We start from the raw sequence: 18185 nt of genomic DNA on the forward strand, positions 1-18185 counted from the left end.
CGCTTGTTCTCTAGCCACCGCTTATTATCCTCATCCATACTTTCATAATGGGAGGATTCTGAGGCAGAGGCAGTTTCCTCCCTGTGGATCCTCCTGACCTCCTCATCCAACTCATCATCCCTTGGGGCCTCAGCAGCAACACTGGCATCCAGGACAGGGGCTGCCCCGGTAGTCTGGAGCTCGCCCCACTCCCTCTCCTGTCTGCGCTTGTCTAGACGCCTCAGCTGGGCAGGCGTCTTTTTATTGCTTTTCTTCCCTGGCCACTCAGCTCCCCCACCCCTGCTAGTCCCCTCCCCAGCAGAATCGGCCTCACGGCTTTCTCCCACCGGGGTCTCGACTGCATTAGCGAAGGAGCGAGGACAACGACTGAATGGGTGACCTAACTCACCACACAGGTGGCACCTAATCTCCACACAAGAGGCGGCAAGATGGCCGACACCCCCACACAACGCGCATTTCTGCACAGTGCAGTTTGCACTGAAGTGTGTGGGGTCGCCGCACCTGTGACAGAGCTTCGGTTGCCCCTGGTAGAAGACCAGGATACGATCCCTACCCAGGAAGGCAGACGATGGAATGTGGGCAACTTTACCACCTGAACGCTTACGTTTTACCATAAACGTCCAGGCCCCTGAGCAGATACCAAACTCGTCGCGGTTTTTCTTTGGCATCTCCACCACCTCTCCATACCGACCAAGCCACTTCATGATGTCATAGCAAGAAAGCGACTCGTTACGAGTCATCACGGTCACTTTCTTGATCTGGTTTTGGCGAGACACTGCCTGAACGGCAAAGTCTCGCCAGCCGGGCTCATTTTTTGCCAACTCATAATTCGCCCAGAAGAGCTCAAGCCCCTCCGGCCGAACAAAGCTGACATCAAACTCAGGCGTGGAATAGGGATGTATCAAGGCGTAGATGTCAATCGCCTTGAAGCCCATCCTCAGCAGGAGCTCCACAACTTTAGACCTTGGAGGACATGCATCACTGCCCCTCCACCGAAGACGGACCACATTCCTACGCACACTGCCTGGCCAGGCTGTTGGGAGGGACCACACTGTATCCCCCCCTTTTTGCTCTCGGAAGGCCCCGAAGCCATGCCTCTCTATCCAGAAGGATAGATCAACCTCTCGACCCTCTACCATTAGTGATCTCTCCCCCTTCTTTAGAGCCTCCAGAAGGCGCCGTTGCAACATGCCGTCCCCAAAGCCCGGAGACGAGGAGGATGCCCTATTTGCCCCAGAGGTGACACTGGCATAACTCTGGACAGGTGTTGCCACCCCCGGGGGGGCAACCGGACCAGTGACCACATCAGCCCCAACAGCATCACCATTACCCACCTCCATCTCACCCTCCACCAAACAAGCAACCACACCACTAGACAATGAATTGGCCTCATTCACCCCCACCACCACATTCATTCCTGCTGGACCAGTAACAATGGCGGATGACATTTTGACCTCCGCATCAGGCACAAGGGGCTCAGTCGCCTCCATGGAACTGGAGGCGACCTCTCTCCCGGTCTTATGTGTGCCCTCCACATCATCGGTCGGTAATTTCCGCTGTTTGGCATTTGGTATAATGTGCCGCTGATCTCTAGCTGCAGTTAGGCGCCGCTGATCTTTAGCATCAGGATCTTCCGGACCAGCGACGCCAACACAAAATAGCACTTTCGTGGGAGCACCGGAACGCTCAGCCCCAACTGCCCCCTCACACTGCCGCCGCTTCTCAACTAAGTGATCAGCGGCAACAGCATTCAGAGGCGCCGAGGCTACCGGAGCTGCCCCCGACACCGGGCTGCTCCCCCCTCCCACTGAGGAGCGCACCACAGCATCGTGGCCTGATGGAACGCCCGCCGCCGGGCCGCCCTCACTGTCCAGCCTCTTGGCTGATGCACCTCCTGCTACGTCCCCACTACTACAAGCAGAGACGGAGCTCTGCGCCTCACTACCGCGCTCTGTAATCTCCCCGCGCCTTTGCACCGGATCCACAGCAGAACCCGGGCTGGGCTGGGCAACGGGGCTTATACAGCGAGCTGAGCCTGCCGCCGACTCAGGGGGTACAGGGAGGGGGGCATATACGTATCTTACCGCTTCCTGCAGCTTTCGCTTGGTCTTCTTTGCCTTTTTGTGGCCCCCAGGTGCCTCTTCTGGTAGATCGTCACCAAGATGGAAGTTTTGGAGGCACACTGGGGACTCCAGGAGCTTAATCTCCGCCATTAGCGCCCCTCCCTGGCCGCTGCTGTCATTGTCCTCCCCAGAGCCGGCAGAACTGCGACCGGATGTCACTGTCGCCTGTCCTGCAGGGAGCTCGCTGCACGTGGCCTGCGGGTGACTTTTCAGGCTGCCAGGTGGGGCTTCCTGCTGGTCATCATCACTCTCATCATCCACCTGGCTCTCAGGCTGCAGCCCCATCTGCCTTTGCTCTCTGGTATCAGCCATTTCTCTAAAGCGGTCTTCATTTATTAGCTTTTCCTTGAATGGACCACTCTGCTCCCTGATGGTGGTTTTCCTAAGTTCCAGGAGATGAATGTCACTGGTCAGTCGCTTTACCTTGGCTTGGAGCTTGGCCTTCCTTGGTTTGGAGGCCCCTGCAGCTTTTGCGCTTGTGCAGCGCAGCTCCTCCCGGAGCCTCCTGACGAGCTTACTGGCATCTTCATACTCACGGAGGTGGATCATGACCCGGGAGGCATAGGTGGACATAGACTCCCGGGGTCCCTGCAGCGCCCAACCCCCCTCAGGGAGGTCGGCCTCACCTCCGTGAGCACTCAGCTTTCCTCCGGAAGGAGCGCCATCATGCACGCCGCTGTCAGGCTTTTCCTCCATGCTGGAAGCCTTGCGGCTTCTAGGGGTCTCCACAATCCCGGGGGGAGTAGGAGCCACATTGCTACAACTCCTGGTGGAGTGTCTCACCCCCGAGTTCTCTGATGTGCAGGCCGGTTGCTGGTTTCTTCTGCCCCCCGCCGGCCTGGTTCGGGAAGCAGAAGTCTGGGGCTTGGCTCCTTCGCTCATCCCAGAAACCCGCGCCCTCCCTAGGTAAGAGAGAGAGCAGGTCCCCATGTGGAGAGGTGTTGGTTTCTCAGAGATCAGGAGCTCACAGCAGGATCTGCAGCCACCACACCCGCAATCACCACACTGACTAGCAGCTGATCAGAGCTGCACCCAGTATGCTGCTGGTGGTGTCACTGTGTACATACATTACATTACTGATCCTGAGTTACATCCTGTATTATACCCCAGAGCTGCACTCACTATTCTGCTGGTGCAGTCACTGTGTACATACATTACATTACTGATCCTGAGTTACATCCTGTATTATACTCCAGAGCTGCACTCACTATTCTGCTGGTGGAGTCACTGTGTACATACATTACATTACTGATCCTGAGTTACATCCTGTGTTATACTCCAGAGCTGCACTCACTATTCTGCTGGTGCAGTCACTGTGTACATACATTACATTACTGATCCTGAGTTACCTCCTGTATTATACTCCAGAGCTGCACTCACTATTCTGCTGGTGCAGTCACTGTGTACATACATTACATTACTGATCCTGAGTTATATCCTGTATTATACTCCAGAGCTGCACTCACTATTCTGCTGGTGCAGTCACTGTGTACATACATTACATTACTGATCCTGAGTTACATCCTGTATTATACTCCAGAGCTGCACTCACTATTCTGCTCGTGCAGTCGCTGTGTACATACATTATTGATCCTGAGTTACATCCTGTATTATACTACAGAGCTGCACTCACTATTCTACTGGTGCAGTCACTGTGTACATACATTACATTACTGATCCTGAGTCACATCCTGTATTATACTCCAGAGCTGTGCTCACTATTCTGCTGGTGCAGTCCCTGTGTACATACATTACATTACTGATCCTGAGTTATATCCTGTATTATCCTCCAGAGCTTCACTCACTATTCTGCTGGTGCAGTCACTGTGTACATACATTACATTACTGATCCTGAGTTACCTCCTGTATTATACTGCAGAGCTGCACTCACTATTCTGCTGGTGCAGTCACTGTGTACATACATTACATTACTGATCCTGAGTTACATCCTGTATTATACTCCAGAGCTGCACTCACTATTCTGCTCGTGCAGTCGCTGTGTACATACATTACATTACTGATCCTGAGTTACATCCTGTATTATACTCCAGAGCTGCACTCACTATTCTGCTGGTGCAGTCACTGTGTACATACATTACATTACTGATCCTGAGTTACCGCCTGTATTATCCTCCAGAGCTGCACTCAATATTCTGCTGGTGTAGTCACTGTGTACATACATTACATTACTGATCCTGAGTTACATCCTGTATTATCCTCCAGAGCTGCACTCACTATCCTTCCTTGCTGTCTGCAGGCATTGTGGCTGCCCTGACGTGGCCAGCCTCCCTCATCGCCGTGGCCAGTGTGATTGATAACCCCTGGGGTGTGTGTCTGAGTCGATCGGCTGAAGTAGGGAAGCATCTTGCGCACATTCTGCTCAGGAGACAGCAGGTAATGGGGGAGCAGCAGAGCTGCGCTCCGGGGGTGAGCGGAGTCGGGTGCATCCGTCGTGTTGGGGGATGATTGGATTGTGGGGTCTGTCCCGTCTCCTGCGCTCTGTTTTCTTTCCTATTCTCAGTCTCACACATCCGCAGCTGTCGGCCGACCCCCTTCCCCAGTACACGGCGCTCAGCTGAGCGTGACTGTGTGCTCAATGGGGAGAGTGTAATATTCCACTGCGGATCTGCTCTGTCCTCCCCCGGACCCTTGTGTCGTCCCCCGGACCCCTGTGTCGTCCCCCAGAACCGTGTGTCATCATCTAGCCTCCTCTGTTTTTCCATGGACCCCTGTGCCGTCCCACAGACCTTTATGTTGTCCCCTGGACCCCTGTATCGTCCCCCAGAACCTTGTGTCATGCTCTAGTCTCCTCTGTTTTTCCACGGACCCCTGTGGCTTCTTCCTGACCCCTATGTCTTCTTCCGGTTCCCTCTGTCCTCCTCCTCCAGACCCCTCTGTCCTCCTCCTTCAGACCCCTCTGTCCTCCTCCTTCAGACCCCTCTGTCCTCCTCCTTCAGACCCCTCTGTCCTCCTCCTTCAGACCCCTCTGTCCTCCTCCTTCAGACCCCTCTGTCCTCCTCCTTCAGACCCCTCTGTCCTCCTTCAGACCCCTCTGTCCTGCTCCTTCAGACCCCACTGTCCTACTCCTTCAGACCCCTCTGTCCTACTCCTTCGGACCCCTCTGTCCTCCTCCTTCGGACCCCTCTGTCCTCCTCCTTCGGACCCCTCTGTCCTCCTCCTTCGGACCCCTCTGTCCTCCTCCTCCGGACCCCTCTGTCCTCCTCCTCCGGACCCCTCTGTCTTCCTCCTCTTGACCCCTCTGTCTTCCTCCTTCGGACCCCTCTGTCTTCCTCCTCCGGACCCCTCTGTCTTCCTCCTCCGGACCCCTCTGTCCTCCTCCTCCGGACCCCTCTGTCCTCCTCCTCCGGACCCCTCTGTCCTCCTCCTCCGGACCCCTCTGTCCTCCTCCTCCGGACCCCTCTGTCCTCCTCCTCCGGACCCCTCTGTGCTCCTCCTTTGGACCCCTCTGTCTTCCTCCTCCGGACCCCACTGTCCTCCTCCTCCGGACCCCTCTGTCCTCCTCCTCCGGACCCCTCTGTCCTCCTCCTCCGGACCCCTCTGTCTTCCTCCTCCGGACCCCTCTGTCCTCCTCCTTCGGACCCCTCTGTACATTAGCTTCCTTCCCTCTCTCTATTTCTTCTTATTTCTGCTGTTCCCTGTCTTTGTGTCGGTCTCTTGCTGTCTCTTTCTTGTATTATACCCCCTCACTTTCTCTCTCTCTACCTCCTGTCTCCATGTCTCGTCCCAGTTGCTGCTGTCTCTGTGTGTGGGGTATGTGGATGTCTCGGCGTTCTTCCCTCGCACACTGCAGCGCTCTCCATGTGCAGATACATGTGGGCCGGTGCGATGAGTCACTGGCTGTATAAGGGGGTCTCACACCTGCGTCAGGGGCCGCTCCTCCAGCGTCTTCCATTTCTTGTCTGCGCTCTCGTTAGTGACCATCTGTCCTCGGAGCGGAAATCTGGTAATTGCGGCTCTGAGTGCGGATTAAGCGCAGCCACTTCATTACAGGCGGATGTGCAGAACGGCGGCGCAGCACGTCTCTGCTATTCTCCGTGCAGACACTTGGTCAGGCACAGCTGTGTGGGGGGCAGCAGGGCCGCCAGCGGGTGGGATAGGACGCAGGGGGGCACATCTGAGGTATGGGGGGCAGCAGGGCCGCCAGCAGGTGGGATAGGACGCAGGGGGGCACCTCTGAGGTATGGGGGGCAGCGAGGGCGCCAGAGGGTGTCTGGACTCCAGGCTGTTACATTGTACCTGCACTGATACATTGTAACAAACAGGAGAGAGATTTGTGTTTTGCTCATATTGTAACAAATCCTCAGCTGCGAGAAGTAAAAGCGGGTTATTAAAGGGGAGCTCTTAAAGTGACCTTGGCCTGTGCTGCGGTGGTCCGGCCACGGGATCTCTCAGATCCCCACTGATTTGATATTGATGATAGGCCATCCATAGGCCTGGAGAACTCCTTGGGGTCTTCATAGAAGTGAATGATGGGAGAAGCTGTCCCTCACTGTACAGGACTGTGTTCTTCTTGCAGGGACGGCGTCCGGTCACACTCATCGGCTTCAGCCTGGGGGCCCGGGTCATTTACTTCTGTCTGCAGGAGCTGGCGCAGGAGGCAGGTATGGAGGCATCACCGGACCGGGGGAGTATGGCTGACCCTACAGGCACAGTCACCCAGTCATGTGGAATTAAAGCTGGGTTATGTCTCCTGGCAGGAGCGGAGGGGATCATCGAGGACGTGGTGCTGCTGGGGGCTCCCGTAGAAGGCGACGTGAGGAAATGGCAGCCACTGACGCGCGTCGTAGCCGGCCGGATCATCAATGGTTACTGCAGGTGACCCTGTGATACCCCCGTCACCCACAGCCTATAGATACATGTATACATGTGTGGATGACATATCTGTGCTGTACTCCTCCCCCTCTGAATCATTTCTTCTTTGCAGAAGAATGAATAATAATTAATTACCCTGTATATAGAAACCCAAGAATAGATGTGAGAGCGAAGAATGCGAGAGTGATGTCACACCGTCCTGGCCTGAAAACAATACTGACTGTCTGCTGGGAGTGATAGTCCGTTACATCTGCAATCATATGGTGTCTATGTGGGTTTAGTGAGCTCCCCCTAGTGGTGACTGTATAAAGCTGTATGCAGTGAGCTCCTCCTAGTGGTGGCTGTATAAATCTGTATATAGTGAGCTCCCCCTAGTGGTGACTGTATAAATCTATATGTAGTGAGCTCCTCCTAGTGGTGGCTGTATAAATCTGTATGTAGTGAGCTCCCTCTAGTGGTGGCTGTATAAATCTGTATATAGTGAGCTCCCCCTAGTGGTGACTGTATAAATCTGTATGTAGTGAGCTCCTCCTAGTGGTGGCTGTATAAATCTGTATGTAGTGAGCTCCCTCTAGTGGTGGCTGTATAAATCTGTATATAGTGAGCTCCCTCTAGTGGTGGCTGTATAAATCTGTATATAGTGAGCTCTCCCTAGTGGTGACTGTATAAATCTGTATGTAGTGAGCTCCCTCTAGTGGTGGCTGTATAAATCTGTATGTAGTGAGCTCCTCCTAGTGGTGGCTGTATAAATCTGTATGTAGTGAGCTCCCCCTAGTGGTGGCTGTATAAATCTGTATGTAGTGAGCTCCCCCTAGTGGTGACTGTATTAATCTGTATGTAGTGAGCTCCCTCTAGTGGTGGCTGTATAAATCTGTATGTAGTGAGCTCCCTCTAGTGGTGGCTGTATAAATCTGTATATAGTGAGCTCCCCCTAGTGGTGACTGTATAAATCTGTATGTAGTGAGCTCCCTCTAGTGGTGGCTGTATAAATCTGTATGTAGTGAGCTCCTCCTAGTGGTGGCTGTATAAATCTGTATATAGTGAGCTCCCCCTAGTGGTGACTGTATAAATCTGTATGTAGTGAGCTCCCTCTAGTGGTGGCTGTATAAATCTGTATGTAGTGAGCTTCTCCTAGTGGTGGCTGTATAAATCTGTATATAGTGAGCTCCCCCTAGTGGTGACTGTATTAATCTGTATGTAGTGAGCTCCCTCTAGTGGTGGCTGTATAAATCTGTATGTAGTGAGCTCCTCCTAGTGGTGACGGTATAAATCTGTATGTAGTGAGCTCCTCCTAGTCGTGGCTGTATAAATCTGTATGTACTGAGCTCCCCCTAGTGGTGGCTGTATAAATCTGTATGTAGTGAGCTCCCTCTAGTGGTGACTGTATAAATCTGTATGTAGTGAGCTCCCTCTAGTGGTGACTGTATAAATCTGTATGTAGTGAGCTCCCTCTAGTGGTGACTGTATAAATCTGTATGTAGTGAGCTCCCCCTAGTGGTGGCTGTATAAATCTGTATGTAGTGAGCTCCCTCTAGTGGTGGCTGTATAAATCTGTATGTAGTGAACTCGCTCTAGTGGTGGCTGTATAAATCTGTATGTAGTGAGCTCCCCCTAGTGGTGGCTGTATAAATCTGTATGTAGTGAGCTCCTCCTAGTGGTGGCTGTATAAATCTGTATATAGTGTGCTCCCTCTAGTGGTGACTGTATAAATCTGTATGTAGTGAGCTCCCTCTAGTGGTGGCTGTATAAATCTGTATGTAGTGAGCTCCCCCTAGTGGTAACTGTATAAATCTGTATGTAGTGAGCTCCCTCTAGTGGTGACTGTATAAATCTGTATGTAGTGAGCTCCCTCTAGTGGTGGCTGTATAAATCTGTATGTAGTGAGCTCCCTCTAGTGGTGGCTGTATAAATCTGTATATAGTGAGCTCCTCCTAGTGGTGGCTGTATAAATCTGTATGTAGTGAGCTCCCTCTAGTGGTGGCTGTATAAATCTGTATGTAGTGAGCTCCCTCTAGTGGTGGCTGTATAAATCTGTATGTAGTGAGCTCCCCCTAGGGGTGGCTGTATAAATCTGTATGTAGTGAGCTCCCTCTAGTGGTATCTGTATATAGTGATCTCCCCCTAGTGGTGGCTGTATAAATCTGTATATAGTGAGCTCCCCCTAGTGGTGGCTGTATAAATCTGTATATAGTGAGCTCCCTCTAGTGGTGACTGTATAAATCTGTATATAGTGAGCTCCCCCTAGTGGTGACTGTATAAATCTGTATGTATTGAGCTACTCCTAGTGGTGACTGTATAAATATGTATGTAATGAGCTCCCTCTAGTGGTGACTGTATAAATCTGTATGTAGTGAGCTCCCCCTAGTGGTGACTGTATAAATCTGTATGTATTGAGCTACTCCTAGTGGTGACTGTATAAATATGTATGTAATGAGCTCCCTCTAGTGGTGACTGTATAAATCTGTATGTAGTGAGCTCCCTCTAGCGGTGACTGTATAAATCTGTATGTAGTGAGCTCCCTCTAGTGGTGGATGTATAAATCTGTATGTAGTGAGCTCCCCCTAGTGGTGGCTGTATAATCTGTATGTAGTGAGCTCCCTCTAGTGGTGACTGTATAAATCTGTATGTAGTGAGCTCCTCCTAGTGGTGGCTGTATAATCTGTATGTAGTGAGCTCCTCCTAATGGTGGCTGTATAAATCTGTATGTAGTGAGCTCCCCCTAGTGGTGACTGTATAAATCTGTATGTAGTGAGCTCCTCCTAGTGGTGGCTGTATAAATCTGTATGTAGTGAGCTCCCTCTAGTGGTGGCTGTATAAATCTGTATATAGTGAGCTCCCTCTAGTGGTGGCTGTATAAATCTGTATATAGTGAGCTCTCCCTAGTGGTGACTGTATAAATCTGTATGTAGTGAGCTCCCTCTAGTGGTGACTGTATAAATCTGTATGTAGTGAGCTCCCTCTAGTGGTGGCTGTATAAATCTGTATGTAGTGAGCTCCCCCTAGTGGTAACTGTATAAATCTGTATGTAGTGAGCTCCCTCTAGTGGTGACTGTATAAATCTGTATGTAGTGAGCTCCCTCTAGTGGTGGCTGTATAAATCTGTATGTAGTGAGCTCCCTCTAGTGGTGGCTGTATAAATCTGTATGTAGTGAGCTCCCTCTAGTGGTGGCTGTATAAATCTGTATATAGTGTGCTCCCTCTAGTGGTGACTGTATAAATCTGTATGTAGTGAGCTCCCTCTAGTGGTGGCTGTATAAATCTGTATGTAGTGAGCTCCCCCTAGTGGTAACTGTATAAATCTGTATGTAGTGAGCTCCCTCTAGTGGTGACTGTATAAATCTGTATGTAGTGAGCTCCCTCTAGTGGTGGCTGTATAAATCTGTATGTAGTGAGCTCCCTCTAGTGGTGGCTGTATAAATCTGTATATAGTGAGCTCCTCCTAGTGGTGGCTGTATAAATCTGTATGTAGTGAGCTCCCTCTAGTGGTGGCTGTATAAATCTGTATGTAGTGAGCTCCCTCTAGTGGTGGCTGTATAAATCTGTATGTAGTGAGCTCCCCCTAGGGGTGGCTGTATAAATCTGTATGTAGTGAGCTCCCTCTAGTGCAGGGGTCTCAAACTCGGCTGGGTATATGGGCCGCACATGGAAAAAATTTGAATTTGGGGGGCCGCATTCTTTGTTCAATGTGACATTTTTAGTGATGCCATTTTTTTTGTATACACCTTTTGAACATTTTTTCCGTGTTTATTTTTTTATGGCTTGGGTCGTTATGGATGTGGTGATAATAAATGTGCACTTTTTTGTGTTTACTTTAGTTTACATATAAAACAGCATTTTTAGTGCCCAATATTTTTTCATGCTTTATTTTTATTTTTTTGATTTTTACAATTTTGTTTCCCCCAATTGGCCACATTCAGTAATAATTGTCTTACAATTAGCATCATATAGTAATAATGGCAAACATCTTGTACTAATGTGCCCCATCCAGGTCCCCATCCTGTGGCTATGTGCCCCATCCAGGTCCCCATCCTGTGGCTATGTGCCCCATCCAGGTCCCCATCCTGTGGCTATGTGCCCCATCCAGGTCCCCATCCTGTGGCTATGTGCCCCATCCAGGTCCCCATCCTGTGGCTATGTGCCCCATCCAGGTCCCCATCCTGTGGCTATGTGCCCCATCCAGGTCCCCATCCTGTGGCTATGTGCCCCATCCAGGTCCCCATCCTGTGGCTATGTGCCCCATCCAGGTCCCCATCCTGTGGCTATGTGCCCCATCCAGGTCCCCATCCTGTGGCTATGTGCCCCATCCAGGTCCCCATCTTGTGGCTATGTGCCCCATCCAGGTCCCCATCCTGTGGCTATGTGCCCCATCCAGGTCCCCATCCTGTGGCTATGTGCCCCATCCAGGTCCCCATCCTGTGGCTATGTGCCCCATCCAGGTCCCCATCCTGTGGCTATGTGCCCCATCCAGGTCCCCATCTTGTGGCTATGTGCCCCATCCAGGTCCCCATCTTGTGGCTATGTGCCCCATCCAGGTCCCCATCTTGTGGCTATGTGCCCCATCCAGGTCCCCATCTTGTGGCTATGTGCCCCATTCAGGTCCCCTCTTGTGGCTATGTGCCCCATCCAGGTCCCCTCTTGTGGCTATGTGCCCCATCCAGGTCCCCATCTTGTGGCTATGTGCCCCATTCAGGTCCCCTCTTGTGGCTATGTGCCCCATCCAGGTCCCCTCTTGTGGCTATGTGCCCCATCCAGGTCCCCATCTTGTGGCTATGTGCCCCATCCAGGTCCCCTCTTGTGGCTATGTGCCCCATCCAGGTCCCCATCTTGTGGCTATGTGCCCCATCCAGGTCCCCTCTTGTGGCTATGTGCCCCATCCAGGTCCCCATCTTGTGGCTATGTGCCCCATCCAGGTCCCCTCTTGTGGCTATGTGCCCCATCCAGGTCCCCTCTTGTGGCTATGTGCCCCATCCAGGTCCCCTCTTGTGGCTATGTGCCCCATCCAGGTCCCCATCTTGTGGCTATGTGCCCCATCCAGGTCCCCTCTTGTGGCTATGTGCCCCATCCAGGTCCCCTCTTGTGGCTATGTGCCCCATCCAGGTCCCCATCTTGTGGCTATGTGCCCCATCCAGGTCCCCATCTTGTGGCTATGTGCCCCATCCAGGTCCCCTCTTGTGGCTATGTGCCTCCTGTGCTGTTCTTCACACACATAAAATAGAAAAAAAAAAAAAAGATGATTCTCACCTGTCCTCCGTTCCCTCGGAGTCCTTCCTGCAGATGTGGCCCGCAGGCACCACAGAGTCCGACCCCTTGACGATCCCGACCTGGTCCAGGAGGAGCCGCCGACAGCAGCGCTGCATTGCCGCACAGAGACCGTCTCCCAGCACTGCATTTCCAATGCCAGCCGCTGGCCAATCAGAGGCCAGCAGCTGATAGCTGCGTATGGCAATGACGTCATACTCGCTGCGCCGACACGCAGATATCAGCTGCTGGCCTCTGATTGGCCAGCGGCTGGCATTGGAAATGCAGTGCTGGGAAACAGTCTCTGTGCGGCAATGCAGCGCTGCTGTCGGCGGCTCCTCCTGGACCTGGTCGGGATCGTCAAGGGGTCTGTGCCTGCGGGCCGCATAAAGCAGCCTCAGGGGCCGCATGCGGCCCGTGGGCCGCGTGTTTGAGACCCCTGCTCTAGTGGTATCTGTATATAGTGAGCTCCCCCTAGTGGTGGCTGTATAAATCTGTATATAGTGAGCTCCCCCTAGTGGTGGCTGTATAAATCTGTATATAGTGAGCTCCTCCTAGTGGTGGCTGTATAAATCTGTATGTAGTGAGCTCCCTCTAGTGGTGACTGTATAAATCTGTATATAGTGAGCTCCCCCTAGTGGTGACTGTATAAATCTGTATGTAGTGAGCTACTCCTAGTGGTGACTGTATAAATCTGTATGTAATGAGCTCCCTCTAGTGGTGACTGTATAAATCTGTATGTAGTGAGCTCCCTCTAGCGGTGACTGTATAAATCTGTATGTAGTGAGCTCCCTCTAGTGGTGGATGTATAAATCTGTTTGAAGTGAGCTCCTCCTAGTGGTGACTGTATAAATCTGTATGTAGTGGGCTCCCTCTAGTGGTGGATGTATAAATCTGTATGTAGTGAGCTCCCCCTAGTGGTGGCTGTATAATCTGTATGTAGTGAGCTCCCTCTAGTGGTGACTGTATAAATCTGTATGTAGTGAGCTCCTCCTAGTGGTGGCTGTATAATCTGTATGTAGTGAGCTCCTCCTAGTGGTGGCTGTATAAATCTGTATGTAGTGAGCTCCCCCTAGTGGTGGCTGTATAAATCTGTATGTAGTGAGCTCCCTCTAGTGGTGGCTGTATAAATCTGTATGTAGTGAGCTCCCCCTAGTGGTGGCTGTATAAATCTGTATGTAGTGAGCTCCTCCTAGTGGTGACTGTATAAATCTGTATGTAGTGAGCTCCCTCTAGTGGTGACTGTATAAATCTGTATATAGTGAGCTCCTCCTAGTGGTGGCTGTATAAATCTGTATATAGTGAGCTCCCTCTAGTGGTGACTGTGTAATCTGTATGTAGTGAGCTCCCCCTAGTGGTGACTGTATAAATCTGTATGTAGTGAGCTCCCCCTAGTCGTGGCTGTATAAATCTGTATGTAGTGAGCTCCTCCTAGTGGTGGCTGTATAAATCTGTATGTAGTGAGCTCCCTCTAGTGGTGACTGTATAAATCTGTATGTAGTGAGCTCCCTCTAGTGGTGACTGTATAAATCTGTATGTAGTGAGCTCCCCCTAGTGGTGACTGTATAAATCTGTATGTAGTGAGCTCCCTCTAGTGGTGACTGTATAAATCTGTATGTAATGAGCTCCCTCTAGTGGTGACTGTATAAATCTGTATGTAGTGAGCTCCCTCTAGTGGTGGCTGTATAAATCTGTATGTAGTGAGCTCCCTCTAGTGGTGATTGTATAAATCTTTATGTAGTGAGCTCCCTCTAGTGGCGACTGTATAAATCTGTATGTAGTGAGCTCCTCCTAGTGGTGACTGTATAAATCTGTATGTAGTGAGCTCCCTCTAGTGGTGGCTGTATAAATCTGTATGTAGTGAGCTCCCTCTAGTGGTGGCTGTATAAATCTGTATGTAGTGAGCTCCCCCTAGTGGTGGCTGTATAAATCTGTATGTAGTGAGCTCCCTCTAGTGGTATCTGTATATAGTGAGCTCCCCCTAGTGGTGGCTGTATAAATCTGTATATAGTGAGCTCCCCCTAGTGGTGGCTGTATAAATCTGTATATAGTGAGCTCCTCCTAGTGGTGGCTGTATAAATCTGTATGTAGTGAGCTCCCTCTAGTGGTGACTGTATAAATCTGTATATAGTGAGCTCCCCTTAGTGGTGGCTGTATAAATCTGTATGTAGTGAGCTCCTCCTAGTGGTGACTGTATAAATCTGTATGTAATGAGCTCCCTCTAGTGGTGACTGTATAAATCTGTATGTAGTGAGCTCCCTCTAGCGGTGACTGTATAAATCTGTATGTAGTGAGCTCCCTCTAGTGGTGGATGTATAAATCTGTTTGAAGTGAGCTCCTCCTAGTGGTGGCTGTATAAATCTGTATGTAGTGAGCTCCCTCTAGTGGTGGCTGTATAAATCTGTATGTAGTGGGCTCCCTCTAGTGGTGGATGTATAAATCTGTATGTAGTGAGCTCCCCCTAGTGGTGGCTGTATAATCTGTATGTAGTGAGCTCCCTCTAGTGGTGACTGTATAAATCTGTATGTAGTGAGCTCCTCCTAGTGGTGGCTGTATAATCTGTATGTAGTGAGCTCCTCCTAGTGGTGGCTGTATAAATCTGTATGTAGTGAGCTCCCCCTAGTGGTGGCTGTATAAATCTGTATGTAGTGAGCTCCCTCTAGTGGTGTCTGTATAAATCTGTATGTAGTGAGCTCCCCCTAGTGGTGGCTGTATAAATCTGTATGTAGTGAGCTCCTCCTAGTGGTGACTGTATAAATCTGTATGTAGTGAGCTCCCTCTAGTGGTGACTGTATAAATCTGTATATAGTGAGCTCCTCCTAGTGGTGTCTGTATAAATCTGTATATAGTGAGCTCCCTCTAGTGGTGACTGTGTAATCTGTATGTAGTGAGCTCCCCCTAGTGGTGACTGTATAAATCTGTATGTAGTGAGCTCCCCCTAGTCGTGGCTGTATAAATCTGTATGTAGTGAGCTCCTCCTAGTGGTGACTGTATAAATCTGTATGTAATGAGCTCCCTCTAGTGGTGACTGTATAAATCTGTATGTAGTGAGCTCCCTCTAGTGGTGGCTGTATAAATCTGTATGTAGTGAGCTCCCTCTAGTGGTGACTGTATAAATCTTGATGTAGTGAGCTCCCTCTAGTGGCGACTGTATAAATCTGTATGTAGTGAGCTCCTCCTAGTGGTGACTGTATAAATCTGTATGTAGTGAGCTCCCTCTAGTGGTGACTGTATAAATCTGTATATAGTGAGCTCCTCCTACTGGTGACTGTATAAATCTGTATGTAGTGAGCTCCCTCTAGTGGTGACTGTATAAATCTGTATATAGTGAGCTCCTCCTAGTGGTGACTGTATAAATCTGTATGTAGTGAGCTCCCTCTAGTGGTGACTGTATAAATCTGTATGTAGTGGGCTCCCTCTAGTGGTGGCTGTATAAATCTGTATGTAGTGAGCTCCCTCTAGTGGTGACTGTATAAATCTGTATGTAGTGGGCTCCCCCTAGTGGTGGCTGTATAAATCTGTATATAGTGAGCTCCCTCTAGTGGTGACTGTATAAATCTGTATGTAGTGAGCTCCCCCTGGTGGTGACTGTATAAATCTGTATGTAGTGAGCTCCCTCTAGTGGTGGCTGTATAAATCTGTATGTAGTGAGCTCCCCCTAGTGGTGGCTGTATAAATCTGTATGTAGTGAGCTCCCTCTAGTGGTGGCTGTATAAATCTGTATGTAGTGAGCTCCCTCTAGTGGTGGCTGTATAAATCTGTATGTAGTGAGCTCCCTCTAGTGGTGGCTGTATAAATCTGTATGTAGTGAGCTCCCCCTAGCGGTGGCTGTATAAATCTGTATGTAGTGAGCTCCCTCTAGTGGTGGCTGTATAAATCTGTATGTAGTGCGCTCTCTCTAGTGGTGACTGTATAAATCTGTATGTAGTGAGCTCCCCCTAGTGGTGGCTGTATAAATCTGTATGTAGTGAGCTTCCTCTAGTGGTGACTGTATAAATCTGTATGTAGTGAGCTCCTCCTAGTGGTGGCTGTATAAATCTGTATGTAGTGAGCTCCTCCTAGTGGTGGCTGTATAAATCTGTATGTAGTGAGCTCCCTCTAGTGGTGACTGTATAAATCTGTATGTAGTGGGCTCCCCCTAGTGGTGGCTGTATAAATCTGTATATAGTGAGCTCCCTCTAGTGGTGGCTGTATAAATCTGTATGTAGTGAGCTCCCCCTAGTGGTGACTGTATAAGTCTGTATGTAGTGAGCTCCCCCTAGTGGTGACTGTATAAATCTGTATGTAGTGAGCTCCCTCTAGTGGTGGCTGTATAAATCTGTATGTAGTGAGCTCCCTCTAGTGGTGGCTGTATAAATCTGTATGTAGTGAGCTCCCTCTAGTGGTGGCTGTATAAATCTGTGTGTAGTGAGCTCCCTCTAGTGGTGGCTGTATAAATCTGTGTGTAGTGAGCTCCCTCTAGTGGTGGCTGTATAAATCTGTATGTAGTGAGCTCCCTCTAGTGGTGACTGTATAAATCTGTATGTAGTGAGCTCCCCCTGGTGGTGGCTGTATAAATCTGTATGTAGTGAGCTCCCTCTAGTGGTGGCTGTATAAATCTGTATGTAGTGAGCTCCTTCTAGTGGTGACTGTATAAATCTGTATGTAGTGAGCTCCTCCTAGTGGTGGCTGTATAAATCTATATAGTGAGCTCCCTCTAGTGGTGACTGTATAAATCTGTATGTAGTGAGCTCCCCCTAGTGGTGGCTGTATAAATCTGTATGTAGTGAGCTCCCTCTAGTGGTGGCTGTATAAATCTGTATGTAGTGAGCTCCCTCTAGTGGTGGCTGTATTAATCTGTATGTAGTGAGCTCCTCCTAGTGGTGACTGTATAAATCTGTATGTAGTGAGCTCCCTCTAGTGGTGACTGTATAAATCTGTATGTAGTGAGCTCCCTCTAGTGGTGGCTGTATAAATCTGTATGTAGTGAGCTCCCTCTAGTGGTGGCTGTATAAATCTGTATGTAGTGAGCTCCCTCTAGTGGTGACTGTATAAATCTGTATGTAGTGAGCTCCTCCTAGTGGTGACTGTATAAATCTGTATGTACTGAGCTCCTCCTAGTGGTGGCTGTATAAATCTGTATGTAGTGAGCTCCTTCTAGTGGTGGCTGTATAAATCTGTATGTAGTGAGCTCCCTTTAGTGGTGGCTGTATAAATCTGTATGTAGTGAGCTCCCCCTAGTGGTGGCTGTATAAATCTGTATGTAGTGAGCTCCCTCTAGTGGTGGCTGTATAAATCTGTATGTAGTGAGCTCCTCCTAGTGGTGGCTGTATAAATCTGTATGTAGTGAGCTCCCTCTAGTGGTGACTGTATAAATCTGTATGTAGTGGGCTCCCCCTAGTGGTGGCTGTATAAATCTGTATATAGTGAGCTCCCTCTAGTGGTGGCTGTATAAATCTGTATGTAGTGAGCTCCCCCTAGTGGTGACTGTATAAGTCTGTATATAGTGAGCTCCCCCTAGTGGTGACTGTATAAATCTGTATGTAGTGAGCTCCCTCTAGTGGTGGCTGTATAAATCTGTATGTAGTGAGCTCCCTCTAGTGGTGACTGTATAAATCTGTATGTAGTGAGCTCCCTCTAGTGGTGGCTGTATAAATCTGTATGTAGTGAGCTCCCCCTAGTGGTGACTGTATAAGTCTGTATATAGTGAGCTCCCCCTAGTGGTGACTGTATAAATCTGTATGTAGTGAGCTCCCTCTAGTGGTGGCTGTATAAATCTGTATGTAGTGAGCTCCCCATAGTGGTGGCTGTATAAATCTGTATGTAGTGAGCTCCCCCTAGTGGTGACTGTATAAATCTGTATGTAGTGAGCTCCCTCTAGTGGTGACTGTATAAATCTGTATGTAGTGAGCTCCCTCTAGTGGTGGCTGTATAAATCTGTATGTAGTGAGCTCCCTCTAGTGGTGGCTGTATAAATCTGTATGTAGTGAGCTCCCTCTAGTGGTGGCTGTA

At 49.9% G+C, this 18185-nt stretch overlaps 1 protein-coding gene across 2 annotated transcripts in view; it reads left to right on the forward strand.

The window, feature by feature from the left end:
• The window catches only part of TMCO4 (transmembrane and coiled-coil domains 4), a 164589-nt gene that overhangs the window by 120276 nt on the left and 26128 nt on the right, over positions 1 to 18185 (forward strand). For both annotated transcript variants that reach the window (XM_073655561.1, XM_073655560.1), the window contains exons 10-12: positions 4381 to 4517; positions 6661 to 6745; positions 6842 to 6959. In XM_073655561.1, coding sequence (XP_073511662.1) covers positions 4381 to 4517; positions 6661 to 6745; positions 6842 to 6959 — 340 coding nt within the window. The remainder of the gene's footprint in view (positions 1 to 4380; positions 4518 to 6660; positions 6746 to 6841; positions 6960 to 18185) is intronic.

Source organism: Phyllobates terribilis, unplaced genomic scaffold, assembly GCF_046119375.1.
Source record: "Phyllobates terribilis strain yellow unplaced genomic scaffold, ASM4611937v1 Scaffold_12__6_contigs__length_324123572, whole genome shotgun sequence".
In the NCBI taxonomy this organism is placed as follows: Eukaryota; Metazoa; Chordata; class Amphibia; order Anura; family Dendrobatidae; genus Phyllobates; species Phyllobates terribilis.